General features: G+C 44.3%; 3 protein-coding genes across 3 annotated transcripts; 1 reads left to right on the top strand and 2 right to left on the bottom strand.

Annotated features, from left to right (window-relative positions):
* Positions 1-790: 790 nt before the first annotated feature.
* On the top strand, positions 791-12,870 carry LOC103773118 (E3 ISG15--protein ligase HERC5-like; the record flags this gene model as incomplete). Its single annotated transcript, XM_008940474.1, has 17 exons — positions 791-952; positions 1,214-1,346; positions 2,018-2,094; positions 2,665-2,886; positions 3,626-3,717; positions 4,290-4,420; positions 5,215-5,360; positions 5,679-5,755; positions 6,079-6,182; positions 7,363-7,422; positions 7,965-8,067; positions 8,227-8,410; positions 8,741-8,913; positions 9,921-10,019; positions 11,643-11,741; positions 11,837-11,938; positions 12,787-12,870. Coding segments are annotated over 17 exons (2,048 nt in total), but the record flags the coding sequence as incomplete, so codon positions are not given.
* Positions 12,871-14,354: 1,484 nt separating this feature from the next.
* On the bottom strand, positions 14,355-14,585 carry PIGY (phosphatidylinositol glycan anchor biosynthesis, class Y). The gene has a single exon (XM_008940471.1). It carries the CDS (start codon positions 14,583-14,585, stop codon positions 14,355-14,357), a length of 231 nt encoding a protein of 76 aa, XP_008938719.1.
* Positions 14,586-14,618: 33 nt separating this feature from the next.
* On the bottom strand, positions 14,619-14,776 carry PYURF (PIGY upstream reading frame; the record flags this gene model as incomplete). Its single annotated transcript, XM_008940473.1, has 1 exon — positions 14,619-14,776. A coding segment is annotated over one exon (158 nt), but the record flags the coding sequence as incomplete, so codon positions are not given.
* Positions 14,777-14,809: the final 33 nt, after the last annotated feature.

Raw genomic sequence — 14,809 nt, 5'->3', positions numbered from 1 at the left:
CGTGCGTGAGGAAGCCGTGGAGCTGTTGGAATGGGTCCAGAGAAGGGCCGCGGAGATGGTCAGGGAGGGGGCAGGAGCACCCCCCCTGAGCGGACAGGCTCAGAGAATAGGGTTGTTTAGCCTGGAGAAGAGAGGGCTCCGGGGAGACCTTCTAGCACCCTGCCTGTACTTAAAAGGAAAGATGGGGAGGGACTCTTCAACAGGGAATGTAGTGCCAGAACACAGGGTAACGGTTTTAAGCTGAAAGAGAATAGATTTAGTTTAGATAGTAGGAAGAAATTCTTTGCTGTGAAGGGGTGACACTGGAACAGGTTGCCCAGGAAAATTGTGTGTTCCTCCTCTCTGGAAGCGTTCAACGCCAGGCTGGGTGGGGCTTTGAGCAACCTGGTCTCGTGGGAGGTGTCTCTGACCGTGGCAGAAGGGTTGGAACTAGATGATCCTTAAAGTCCCTTCCAGTCCAAACCATTTTATGACTCTGTACCAGAAAATGAACGTGAATTTTCCTCTCAGGTTGTATGTTGTGATTAAGCTGGGGAGGTGTGAGAAGGGCGGGCAATGAGTCTTCAGAGGTGTTAGGTATATCAGGGAAGGCTTTACTGATGACCACCTTTCACACTTGGGCATCCTCGCTCTCAGACACTTGTGCTGCAGTAGGACCACACGCCAGTACTGTGTAGGTCTGGTGCCTCAGGGTCAGGAAAGCACCTGCAGCCCCTCAGCTGCAGACAGGAATGGACTTTGTCCTGCTGGAAATAGGCAACGTGTGAATTTTCCATCATTGCTTCTCCAGTGTCTTGTAACTTGACTTCAAAGCACCCCATCGCCAAGGCTGTGACAAATGAGGTGCAGTCGGATACCTCAGGAAGTGCTTTATCTCTCCAGGACACTCTCCACAGCTGTGCAAAAGAAACAGACTATGCCTTTGCTGATGTTTCTCTGATTGTTGTGGGAGGTGGTGGCTGATGGAGAAGCGTCTTTTAGTGCTATCCAGGAGACTTATCTGGCATGAAACCAAGCAGTGGGTAGGACACTAAAATTCCAAGGAGCCTGAGAAAATAAGTCATACACACCTGTCTCACTGTTTCCTGAGGAGTACAGTCTCTTGGTGAAAGCAGTAGCACACAGAGATCTTGGGGAGGGGGCTGAGGTGATTCAGAAGCCTGATTCAGATGTCTTAGCGTGAGCATCGTGCCTACCTGTATTTGTTCTGCAGAGCACAGGCAGTCGCAGAGGAATGAGAAGGTTCAGTGCTCAAACCACGATGCAACGCATGGGCTCATTCTCTCCCCTGATGGGAAGCTTTCTGAACACTGGGCTACAGCTTCAGGTGACTGCTCTAAGACAAGGTAAGAAACTTTCATGGGGTGGAGGTATGGATGGTAACGGTCAGAAAATGTGGCCCACTTTTCCTACAGGTGACATCCAAGAGACTGAGGCATGTTCCTGTTGTAGAGAAGGAACTGGAACACATACAGCCCTTGTACCCAAAAGTTTATCTTCTTTTTTAACCCAGCAAGGCGTGCTCTCTGATTTTGAGAGATAATACCAAGATCTGAGCTGCTTGGGAGGCAAATGAGGCACATTTCTTTGAACCTTAGTAAGGATACTTACTAGCACATACCAGAGTAATGCAGATGACTTGCAAACCACACATGGCTTGGAAAAACTGCAGGTGAAAGAGCCAAGCACATTGCCACCTCCTGATTAAGCTGTTATGGTAACCATGCTCTAAAAATGGCACAGCAGTTTGCTGTGTCATTTTCTGTTAGCTTGTCCAAGGCTGAGCCTGATTCTTTTCCAGCTTGCCGTGGTGCAAACCAGAGTTGAATCAGTTACCCAGCTGCAGTATAAGAGCTGGCTGAATCAACATAGCAGTGGTCTATTTTTCTGCATGTAACTCTCACTAAATGTTCTAGGCCTTGTTGAGCAGAGGATCATCTTTCTTTACATTGTCTCATGGTACAGTATCCAACTATTTTGATCTATTTGTTTGTTTGTTTTTCACTTATTTTTATAGGCTGGTGAAAGAGCTAGAAAACCAAGAAATTGTTCAAATAGCATGTGGGAACCAGCACGCCATGGCACTGACAAGAGGTAGTCTCTTTTATGCACACTTCTCTTCCAAAAGGGAGTCACATTATGGTAGGCTTGCTCTCAGAAGGGAATGTCTGAACTCCTCCCAGTAGCTGGTGACATCATTAGAGACTAATGAATGGGGTGTACCAAGTTTGTTGGCTGTCACCATTACCCTTTGCTCCCAGCACCCAGGGGCCTGCAGCTCTCTCTGTCCAGTTCCTGAGAGCCACCTCTCCACAAACGTGTGTTGTGGAGAGCAGATGTGGCCGCCCCACTCTGCAGTCACCACGCCTGCTCCTTCTTAAGCTGCAGCACCTCTCTGGTTGGAAACTTCTTGCAAGTGTGGCTTTAGAGGTGGAAACACCCTGCCTTCACTGTTGCTGTGCTGAGTGACACGGGCAGCATGGTGAGAGAGCTCAGAAGCTCATCAGAGATCAGAAGCAAACAGGGAGATGTGGTTGCTGCTGATGGTCTCGCCTTGCACCTAGATCTCTGAACACAGCACTGATTTTTGCTCCCATTCCCAAAGCCCAAAGACTCAGGGGAAGCAGTGAGGTTGAGCTGTTTTATTCTGTTCTGTATGTGAAGGAGGTAAGCTCTTCGCCTGGGGCCAGAACACCCGTGGACAGCTTGGAGTGGGCAGCCGAACCACACTCATCCCCCAGCCACAGCTGGTGGAAAGGCTGAAGGGCGTCGCGCTGGCTCAGATCGCGGCGGGAGGAGCTCACAGTGCCGCCGTGTCGCTCTCTGGAGCTGTGTACTCCTGGGGAAAGAACCATTTTGGACAGCTGGGACTCGGAGACACAGAAGGTAAAGGAGGACAGAAGTAGCAGAGGTGTTTTCCTGGTCAGCGAGCTTACTGCAGACACAGGAGTTGCTCCTGATTGTCAAGCCCCTTTGGAGCAGCAGTGGACAGTAAAATCTTTTGAAGAAAGTGTATCTGGACAAGTTACTTGTTTCCACGCTATTGTATCCTGACCAGGAAAGGCATGAAGAGACAAGGGATTTAGGGCTTGTATTTCTACAGAGAACTTCCAATCATTTTATGTGGCCAACTGGATAGCATGAGCTCTTAAAATGATATCTCAGAGGTCCCTTTCTACTCCCATTCTCTCTCCAGGCAGTCTTGCATGAAGGAAATTTATTTTTTTACCACTTTCCCTTCTTTAATTCTCTGTAAACAGAAGGTGAGGGAAGAATTAAAATCACCCGTTGTCTTCAAACCTAGAAGGCTAGAGCAGAGTTGCCTTAGCCAGACAGAACCAGACATCAGCAGGACCCAAATGAGTCCACAGCTTTGAGAGTCAGATGTTTTGAACCCACCCAAGTCCCTTTTGACAAGCAGCTGTGAAAGTGCTGTGTTTTGTTCTACGTCAAAAGCAAATGAACTTATGTTATAGTGGAGGGTAGAAAACAACTCAAAACCAGGTAGTAAATACATCAATGGCCGTAAGAGAGAACTGAAAAGCTCTAACACCCCCTACTTTCTAAATCTTTGCGTGGGACCCCTCAGTACTCTTTCACTTTAGCATTGCTGTCTTCTTTCCAGACAGGGGCTGTCCATCACATGTTGGAGCATTAGAGCACTGGCAGATTGTATTTATCTCATGTGGGGCTGATCATACTGCAGTTCTCTCCAGGGTGAGTCAGAAATGGAGAGTCAGCATCTGAGACCTTGCCCTGGGACAAAGCTTATGCTGCTAAAACTCAGCGTGGATGGTCAACACCTGCTTCCATCCGAGTCTGAAGATGATCCATGAGAGATCCTAACTAAGCTGTTGGGAAAACTGGCCTTGTCTCAGATTTCTGACACCTGCCTGTAAATTTTTGCAGGGAGGTGCTCAAGGGCAATCATGGGGCAAAGAGGTTCAACCCTCAGTACTTTTTGAAAGTATTTTATTTTGTTCTAGCACGTTGGGGACTTCAGAAAATGTGAACAATAGCTAATCCACTAGGGTTTACTCCTACAAGTGAAATCCTTAAACAACAGGGAATTAGGTTTTAAACTGCTTTTCTCAGGAGTTAAATGGTTTGGACATTGCAGTGTAAAATTAGGCTCGGATGCAAAGTGAACCCTCCTTGTGTGAATAAGGGATGTTTTGAATCATGACCCATAAAACACACAGTGTCTTGCTGGCTCTCAGTCTCCGTGGTGACCATTTGAGTGCTGTTAATAATGCAGCGATCCTGTTGTTTGCTTCTTTGTCTTCAAGGAGGGGATGGTGTGCACCTTTGGAGCTGGAGGGGCTGGCCAGCTTGGTCACAACTCCACTCGGAATGAACTCATGCCTCGTGTGGTGGCTGAGCTGTGGGGAGCTAGAGTTTCACAGATTGCCTGCGGCAGGTGGGAAACGATCCATAACATGCCTTCTTAGGTCAAGCTTTTAGGGGAATAACTAACTCTTGAGGAAGAACAGTAGGAAGGGGAGTCACCAAGATGTTCAAATCCCTATATCCCAGTAGGTCAGCACTGTCAGAATATCATCCACTCTTCAAGTGTAAGCCACCCTCCTGCCACAGCCACTGTGAAAGCAGCACCCTCAGCCCATGCCAAGCAGAGTGAGAGGGCTACAGAAAATACCAGAAGCCCTTAGGTTTTTTTCTCTTTTGAGAAATGAAGGGTGTGCTGTGTTCCAAAGGCAAAAGACTGTCTAAAGCCTGTGTTAGGAAAGTCACAGAGTTCTTGTCCATTTTGACAAGCTGATGGGTGCTTAGAAAGAACAGAAGAGTGGTAATAGCTGCCCGAGTTCATTCTGCCTTTCTGGAATTGGGCCAGAAAAATCTTCTCTCAGCTTTCCTGTGCTTTGTATCAGGTTCATCAGCATAGAAGTTGCACTTGAAAAAAAATGGAAGGACATGAAGCTAGCAAAGCATAACACATTATTTTTGTATGTGGAACCAGGGTAAATCACAAATATTAGAGGGTAGTATAGGAAATTTGAGTCCATATCTTTCTTTATTGCTGAATGTGTATGCAAGGAAGGGTCCTAAGATTTTGCCTAAACAAATTCTATAGCTGGTCTGTCAGGACTTTAAAGACAACCCTCAGCTATCCACTCTGAAAAAAGATCTGTAAATTCTATTCTGACTAGCCCACTGATATTAGCTTGTTATGACTGTTTTTCTTTTTCTGAGCAGGCAACACACCCTGGTCTATGTTCCCTCCTTGGACAAAGTCTATTCGTTTGGTTCTGATGAAGGAGATCTGGGAGATGAGAGAAAGCCAAATCAGTTGATACCACTTCCTATCAATTTACCACTGAATACCAGAAAATCTTGTCAGGGTAATGATCATTGCAGATGTGTACAGTCTGTATTTATTTCTTCCAGGGAGATATTTGCTTCCTTGATTTCATGTTTACATTGAGAGGCTAATGTTGTGTGTCATGCTTGCTTGGTCATCCCAACACATTCTAGCAGTTTTAATAATTCTCTTTACTGCTTGACTTACTGTCATGGGTAATAGACTCATAGAATCAACTTCTAGGCATTCAGCCACTAACTGAGGGATTTTTTTTTACCATTCCACGTGTGCACTGAACTCTCTGAAGATAATGACTCTCTTAAAATGTTCCTTTGAAAATCTTTTTACTCCTTCACAGAAAAAAAAAAGTCACAGAATGTGATTGAAATTATTGCAGGAGGAAACCGAAGTATTGTCCTTCACAAGAACAACAAGGTACTTGCATATTTGATCATGGCTTCTAATTTTACATTTGTTCACATTTCTGCTGAAAACTTTTGGGTTTTCCATCCTGCTTTTACTGCTTTAAGTCGGGGTATGTCTCTTGTAGTTCTCTCCATGCTTACTGAGAAACTAACTTGTATTGCAACGATGTATCTGTTCTATGATTAATACATCCTGGATCCTGCTGGGTGACCATTAATTTACTCATACTTGGGCTGAAATCTTGTAATGATTGGCCTGAAAAACAGAATCCCATCTGCCAGTACCTTGTAACCTTGTAACAGACCTGTAACCTTGTCAATATTTTAATGTAGGCCACACAGAATTGCTATTTGAATGGAATTGCCACTCTGAGTGATAAGGAAGTGGATGCATGGATTTCAAATTCCAGGTCACAACATTGGGAGAGGATAAAAAAGTAAGTCAGAAAATTGCTGGGTCTTTTTTTCCCCCCAATACATGATTTTCTCTAAAAAATATTCTTCTTTGGAGACTATCATAGGAACTGATGTTCAAGAATTTAGCTGAGACAAAATCTTGAACCAGCACTTCTTACTTAGGTTTTATACAGAAAAAAAGAGATGTTGATAAGCCACAGCCCTTTGATGACTCTTTGGCAGGAACTGAGTGGACTTACTGCCTGGCTTCAGAAGCCTGTCCTCCTCTTCTTACACAGAATGGTCCTTAAGTTGAGGAAGAGCTGACAAGTTAAATCAGTGAAAGATTTGCTCTGCAGACGGAGGCCTTTTGCAAAAATAAGAATTCAGAGTACCCAAACTGGAATGTTTTGTGTGTGTCAGCATTTAAAACTTAATGATCCCTTCTTTAGTTACCCCTTTTCAAAAGCATTAAGTATATCCTGCTGTGGGAAGCCTTATACTTCTAGTTGAGAATTATGATTACGGAGTCTTTTTTCAGACCTTACATGGGGAGGCTCTTTTCTTTGGGCAATTCTGACTCCAGCTGCTGATTCTAAACATTTAAAAATCTTGGTTAATTTGGATCTAAATGTTTCCCTGACCACTTCTAGTATGGTTTGGAGCATATGGAAAGCAGCTGTTGAGAGGGTGAGAGAGACAGTTCTTCCCAGATCTCAACAGGAGGGTCCTGACAGCAAACTGCATGACAAAACAGCTGCTTTAATAAGAATAGAACCAGGAATACAGGTAGTGAGTAACTCTCATATCTCTTCAGATGCTGGGAACCCAGCTTTTGTGCAGCAGCAAATGGGATACCCTGGTGGTTTTCTCTCAGTGTGCTACAAAGATCCCATCTGTGGTGGGGTTCCTCCTCAGATCATGTCCCAACCTGTCGGGAGACCATCATATCTCCCACCAGCAAGCTGCACAGGCTGGCGTGGGGCCCTTGAGCAAGTTCCCTCACAAGGCCCAAGAGAGCAGAGGTGGCTTGCCAAAGATCACTAACTCTTGGAATACAATGTCTTCTGCAGTGCTCTCAGTACAGTGGTGCCAGGAAAAGCTTTATGTGGCCAAGTGCAGACATGCTTGTACACACGGGCTTTGTTCTTTCAGAATTAAAAACCTGAGGTTGCTACTCGTGTTGAAAGGATTGACTTGGGTTTGTTTTTCTACTAACAGGAATATTAGACTGGTCTTTTCATCTGAGGCTTGCATCAATGGAAGCTTCCTGGAGAAAAGGTAGTGTGTGCTGACTTAGGCATAACAGAATATAGTGGCTGCATGTAAGCTGACCAGGAAATGTTATTTTAGCCCACATAGGTTTAAAGAAGATTAATCATATATGAATTTGCAAGAAGCAAGTCTGTATTTCTCAAAGCTAAAGTTAAAATTAAGTTTTTATCTCCCCAGTCCTATTGCAACTTGTCTTAGAAGCTCACATTCTAGCAGATTATCCCACAGTGACATTTGGCAGATGATGATAATCCTTTAAGGCAGTATTACACTTCCCAAAGGATCCATAGTAGCTCTTCCCAGCAGTGAAGGGTGAAATACAGGTGGCCTACCAGTAACTGTGCATAGCTACACAAGAGAGGAAGGACAGGGTATTAATCAGGTCACACCACAGTGAGCATATCTTCTTAGAACAGATGTAATTATGCCTTCTGGAGTCAGGGATGAACTTTCCAAGTATTTTCTGATGTTAGAACGCTTCATTTTTCAGTCAGTAACAAAATCCAGCCTCTCACATCATCTGGCATTCTGTTTTTCCTTTGTGACAGAGGCAAACATTTCAAAACTTCCAAAGATGTCTCTGGTGTAGACATGTCAGAAGTGCAACGTTTTTATGAGAAGATCAGCAGGAGCCCAGAAGTCTTTCAGGAGGTAAGGGTTAGATACAAGGATTCTCACTACGCAGATACTGAAGAGTTCTGGATTTGTGCATGAAATTTGGGAATCTTGTGCCAACCTAATTCATAAATGATTTTGGCAAAAAACTTCATTGCATTTTTAAGCCTTGTCACTTTTTTTTTCCCTCTAAAGGTGCAAAAGGAGATTGAGAATTTACTGCCATCATTGTCTTCCTCTCCCATCTCACCTGAAAATTTCAGAGTCTACTTGATCTTGCCATTCCTTCTGCAGGGAGAGGATAACAGCTCTTACTGTTCTCTCAGACTGCTAGCACATTCCATCATGAAGCTTCAGCCAAAGGACCTGCAAACTCTTGGTAGGGTTTTGTGACGGTAAAACTGAATTCTTTAAATATGTGGTCAGTTTTGGCTGCAGAGCACAAGTTAGTATTACTGCCCTAATTTGTTCCAGAGTTCAGCCTGGAAGAAATGCTTTTGGTAGGAGTAGAAATATGGGGACCACACAGCAAGACATAAGAGAAAAAGATCATCTCAGTCTGAGTTTTACTCATTTTTGTAGTGCAAAATTAAGCATTTTTTTTGAATTTAGTTAATCTGATAGAGAGAGAAAATGTGTCTTCATCCACAAATTGCAGTTATTTGCATGTTACCTGTGACAGATACTTCCCTAGCTGTTTTCTTTACAGAGTGCCTGTGGGCAAATCTAGAAACATCCATTTTCAAGCGGCTGGTCATTCTGTATCAGAGGGTTTTACAGAACACCCTATCCCAATTCATCATGCAAATCAGAAGGTGGCAAAGAAATTCCTTTGATCCACATGAAGCAGCGACTCTGAAAATGCTGCAGATTCTTTACCAGGTGAGAACGTGTTTGGATCCTGATCGGACAAGACGTATCAGTATGAGTTAGAGGATTTTAATCCTTTTTACTTGGGAAACTTGGGTTTCCTTTCTACACATGGAGCTTTTTCACTTTTTTGTCTCTTTTGGCTCTGCACCAGCATAGCTTTGAAGGAATCCTGCTTTGAGTTGTGCCTGGCTCACCCTCTGTAGAAATGAAGAGCTGGAGGATGTTATAGCCCCTGGCAGGGCGAGGGATGCTTTCAGTGGTGTGAGGAGTGCATGCTTTGATGCATACAGAGCTATGGATGTGGTGCCCATTATATAGCATGTGATTGCCCTCTCTGCTGGTGAGATCCCTCACCTCAGTAACTGCTCACAGCATTTAAAAGACAACCCACTTGGTTGGCACATGGTGGCTGCCACAGTAGCGCTGCATGATGCTTTAAGTCTGTTACCTGAGAAATTTTCTTGGACAGTGGAATTGGAGCATCTTTCACTGCAAGGGAAGAAAGAGGGCAATAACTATTCTTCTCGACAACCAGCCTTTCTCCAGCTGAGATGTTCAAACTTTGGCAAAATCAAGAGCTCAAGCATGCACTCGGTATGAATTAGAGAGAGTTGTTAAATTTTGCTCAGAATCGAATATCCTTTTGGCTGAGGATGTAGATTTGGGCCTCAAAGTTTATTTATGGCTCTGTATTTATCCAGATAAATTAACTCAAAAGTTCAAGAGATCTGCTCCTTCCTAAGTGGTTACATCATCAGGAGCTTTACAGGTTCACTGTTCTCCCCCAAAACCATATCTTTGCCAGGCAACAGGTATGAAAGTGAACAGGGAACTTCAGATTGCCCTGCAATGTGAAGGACTCAAAGTGAAACCTGCACTTCCTGATGGAGTCCTGTTAAGGTCTCAGAGCTCTTTCTGCAGAAAGCCCTGTTATTCCTTAGTCCTGTCCTGCCACACAGATGCATAGCTCCTAAGATCTGCTGACACCCCTTTTCATACTGTGTGTATCAATGCAGGTGAACGCCAGAACTGGTTTCAGAGTAGAAGAAAACAACTTCCATGTGACTCAAGTGAAAGTGATTATTGATTTTTCTTGGTTGTTTGATGCAGCAAAGGTAAGTACAAAATCTTATCAGCAGTACAAGGGTGGGTTCTTTTTCTGTTTTATTTAAATGAGTTGATAGATATGGAAGTCAGCTCTAGACTCTAGTCCAAAGACATCTCAAGGGCAATGCAGTTTACCTAGTCCTAAGGCTGTTCTAAATTATGCAAGCCATTTACCATCCCAATTTTTTTAGCAGATTACAATAGTGCTTCTCCTGAGTGGGAGCTGTCCTCCAGCACCTTAAGCAGCTCTGTTTGCTTTGAACTGGTGATCAGTGTGAAATAGCACCATGAGGGATGGTTACTATACTCCCTGTTATTCTGGATTTTATTATGATTAATTAACAGATAAATTGTGATGTCTTTTTAAACTTTTATGTAGAAACAGGATTGAGCATTTCAATTTACATGCCTCTAAAAACAAAGCCGTGGAACAAGAGATAATCTATGACATGGTTCGTTTCTTGATGACATGAAGGAGTGAAAATCATCTACCAAGAGCAACTGCTGTCACAGGAAGCAGCATGAAATGGAAATGTGGATAGTAGGGGCTTCCTGAGGCAAAAAATTAAAAAAAGCAAAAAAAACCAAAACCAAACAGTTTTCTGGCAACTTGGGTGGAATTCAGAAGGCAACTGCCTAATTCTTTCAGAAGCTTTCATCTGGTAATGTACCAGTTCTGTACCAATTAACCAGAGAAGAGGAGGAGGTTTGAGAAACAGTATAGAATCAAAATGCAAAGATGTGGTTACCTGAAGCTGCTGCCTTAGCAGACAGGAGATGTAACACTTTGAAGTAGATTATTTTGTATGCCAATATCTACTTTCAGTATTATAGATAATAAACCCAACAGGTTTAATATTATGCCTGGGTATCCAGGACATTTCTACTCTATATTTTGGGTTAGCTGAATTATAGAGGAAGCTATTAAAATTGTTTTCTCTGTTTTTCTCTTGGGGCACTCTAACACAAGTGTCTGCCTGCACAGACAGTTCAGATGCCTCTCTGTCAGGATCTCCCACTCACAGAAGTGCTTAGAAGCTGCTTTAAGAAAGCATGCTTCTGTTGGTGGTTCCCTCAATGGGAGGTTTACCTCAGCATCTGTATTAATTCCATTAGACATAAACCATTGTCCAATTCTGAGACTAAGATTGGACCTGGCCACACCTGAGCTCCATCAGGAGTCTAGAAAGCAAGGGGGTCCACTCTGAACCTCGTGACACAGTGGGAAGGTGTCCCTTACCCTTTTACTTCTCTGAACTCTGTGTAAATCATTCTAGCTTGATTCTAACTCAATTTTCCTTTGTGTGTTTCTTCCATGTAGTAAGTAATAGAGTAAACCTTGTCACTGAACTTTCTGAAGTTGCACTTTCACAACATCATATACAAATCATTCTTGCTAATGCCTTTGACAGTGGTTATTTAAGTCATCTAAATCACTCATTCCACAACAAGTTGGCCTAGTCAGCAGGAGCCTTTATCAGGATTTGCAACGTGGTGTACACAACAAAAGCATGTTTGAGAGAGGCAAGAATTTGCCAGGGTACAAACTGGCAGTTCAGTCTGCACGTGTAGCCCCAAACTCTGATTTTGCAGGAGAAATCAGCATGCTTTTTTCTTTCTTCTCCTTTCAGATGGCCCTACAGACGCTGACCCAATATCCATGCATATTTGACATGCTGGACAAGATCATCACTCATAATATAGAGTGTGAGACTCTGTCTGGCTATGGTGTAAGTGTGGCCAATATTTTTTAAAATTGAGAAGAGATAAACACACTGCTAACAGACTGATATTTCATCTTCAAATACACTTAATCCTCATGCAGCAGGAAGAATGGTTTTTTCCTGTCAGAAGACAGTGCCTTCTGGAAGACATATGGACCCATTTAAATAATGCACCAACCCAGCAATTCAGGAAGTTCTTAATGGTAAGATACCAAATTGTATTATTTTTTTGCTCTGAATATCTTGCTGCAGTGTTCTTTGGCTTTTGGTGTTACTGAAGTACTGGTAGAAAGGTTTCAGTATTCACTGAGTGTACAACAAAACAACTACTCATTGAATTATTATAAAACATGTTCCACTGGGGATGTAGAGTAAGTCTGGAGGGCAGTACCTTAAATTCTTATCTGAGGTAGCTATCAGGCTTTGTTGCTCTAAGTTAAATGCAAGAGGCAGTGCTATTTACTGTGAAGTTGCTTTGAGGTAATGCAATAGGATTGCTCAGGAAGCTGGTAATTGGCAAAGTCCATTACTGTTGTTGCTCCACTGATGTTAAAGGCTCAAGGCTAGTTTGCTGTAGGTGAAAAATTCAGTGGCTGGGGAGCCAAGCTTAGAGGCTGTCAAGTGACAGCCTCAGCAGCTGCTTCTCTCATGGAGGTGCTGCCCAAAGGGAGAGGAAGGGTCGTGTCAGCAAGAGAGATGAACTGCTGATGATACTGCTGCTGTCTCCACATGGCTTAGTCTGGGGTTTCCACACAAACCCAGAGGCTGTGGCAGCTCTGTTTTCTTCAGGTATTGCAAAGCTAACCCTGCCCTGCAAAAGCCATGAGATGTCTGACCTGGGAACAGGGCACCTGCCCAGAGCAGACCCCAGCTCAGGGACCATGTGTTGTACCCCTCATGGACACAAGGGCCATCAGAGTCTGGCACCACGCCCGTGCAGCAGGAGCTGCCCACCTCAGTGCCCTATTACCCAGTTTTGGTGCCTTCCAAGTCAGCCTTCTGGCCACCCAGAAGCTGCTGCAGGCACAGCCTTTCACACTCTGCATCACAGCATCATCTGCCTGGCAGCAGCCCCATCACCTTGACTGGAGAAGAGGAGGCTGACTTGGAAGGAACTCTCTCTCCAGCTGCCTGAAAGGTTGGAATGAGGTGGAAGTCGGTCTCATCTTCCAACTAACTACTGGTAGGATGAGAGGAAATGGGCTTAAATTGCATCAGGGGAGGTTTAGATTGGATATTAGGAAGAATTTATTTACTGAATGAGTGATGAGGCCTTGGAACAGGGAGGTGGTGGAGTCACCATCCCTGAAGGGGTTCAAAAAACACGTGGATATGATACTTCAGGATATGGTTTAGTGTTCATGGTAGCGTTGGGTTGATGGTTGGACTTGAAAATCTTAGAGGTCTTTTCCAACCTTAGTGATTCTAGGGTTCTAGTCTATGACTGCGTTGTTAGGGTCACACCAGTGCTCCATTTCTGCATTTTTCAGCAGGTAAAGGACATCACAGGTCTGTGTTGCAAATTGAAACCACCCTGTAGCAAAACATAAAACCCCCCCAGCCTTTGCAATGGATGATCATAGCATTAACTTGTCCCCTTCCTCGCCGGGTCCTGTTGAGGTGTTTTGGGAGACTGTACTGAGAACTTGGCACTTGACACCCTCATAGTGGTCTGCCACCTCCTTCTCTAATGTTGCTGTAAATGAGAACAGGAAAGGTTGAAGTATTTAGAAGAAGTATCTTCTGTTCCCTCTGTATCAAAGAGGAGACAGTGCTAAGGGGGAAAAGATACTCCACGTACTTGAACAGCATTTGTAGCTGCCAGCTTGGCTACCAAATCCTGGGCTCTGCTGGGAGTTACTTTTCCTCTGACCTGTCAGGAAATGCCTCATGAACAAAGATGACCTAGGCTGGCTACCAAACTTGGGCACTTGGACACATTTAACAAATAGTCCAAGGACACAGATCTCCTAAGCAGACACTGGAATATATTGGAGGCCGTTCTAACAACACACCCAAATGCACATTTTTTCTGCAGCACTGCCTTTTCCCCTTATTTTTCCTAAAAATAAAAACAGGAAGCATGCAGCTACTGAACAGACAGACACAGGTATCACCCAAGTAAATTTCTTAATGTAACTCAAGTTTTGTAACTCAACATCAGCTTAATTTATGTTCTTCTGACAGCAAGACAAATCCATTTCAATACACAGCTCAGTTCAAAACAAAACCAAGGGCTGTAATTCAAAGAGAGATTCAAGTGCTGCACGTTGTCATTACTTTTTATTTAAGATCAATGATTTTGGTCAGGGTGCAGTTCTTCCTTGTAAAAGCGATCATCACTATTGGATTTTTATTAGTGCCACTACAAATGCACAACATTTGTTCTTGGGATAGGCTAGAAGGAATTAGTGCTTGTTATTCCTCCCCTTTATCTGCTTTAGAATTAATTAATAGGTTGCTGCAGAGGACTTCATACAGTTCCAGATACTACCAAGAAAATGATGGCCATCACTGGTGCCAGAAGGGAACTCTCTCCAACCAACTGCAGTACCTGATGAGATTTAAGTAAGCTGCACTGCTTGAAGAGAAGTCCAGGGGTCAGGCTGACACACCACGCTAGTTGTGCCTAAAAAGCTTAATCCCCATCCAGGTCCATAGGTGGAAGAAGACATACACTGGTATTGTAAGAGGAAGGAGGAGACTGTAGAAGCACAAGCTGTTTGTGCTGGTGCAGCCCTGTGGGAAGGTGTCGTCCACGCTGGCCGAGTAGAACAAACCCGCTAGGGACAGGAGGGGGACAAGGACAGTCAGGGTGGGCAGCGAGGGGAGCACGCCTCCGCCGGCCATCCCCCCAGGGTCACGCCTGCGGCTGCCGAGACCTCAGGGCTGCTTGGAGCCCTCGGCTGGGGCCTCCTTGCGAGTCGTCCTGGCGGCCTCCGGGATCATGTTCGGGATGCCGTCGATGATGGGGTACGCGATGCCCAGCTCCTCGTTAACGAGCTCGTTGGTGGCTTCTTCGTACCTGGCCAGGCACGACAGGGGGGAAAAACAAAAGGATCATAGAATCATAG

Source organism: Merops nubicus, unplaced genomic scaffold, assembly GCF_000691845.1.
Source record: "Merops nubicus isolate BGI_N331 unplaced genomic scaffold, ASM69184v1 scaffold14085, whole genome shotgun sequence".
Classification (NCBI taxonomy): Eukaryota; Metazoa; Chordata; class Aves; order Coraciiformes; family Meropidae; genus Merops; species Merops nubicus.
This window is presented reverse-complemented; position numbering and strand designations above follow the sequence as displayed.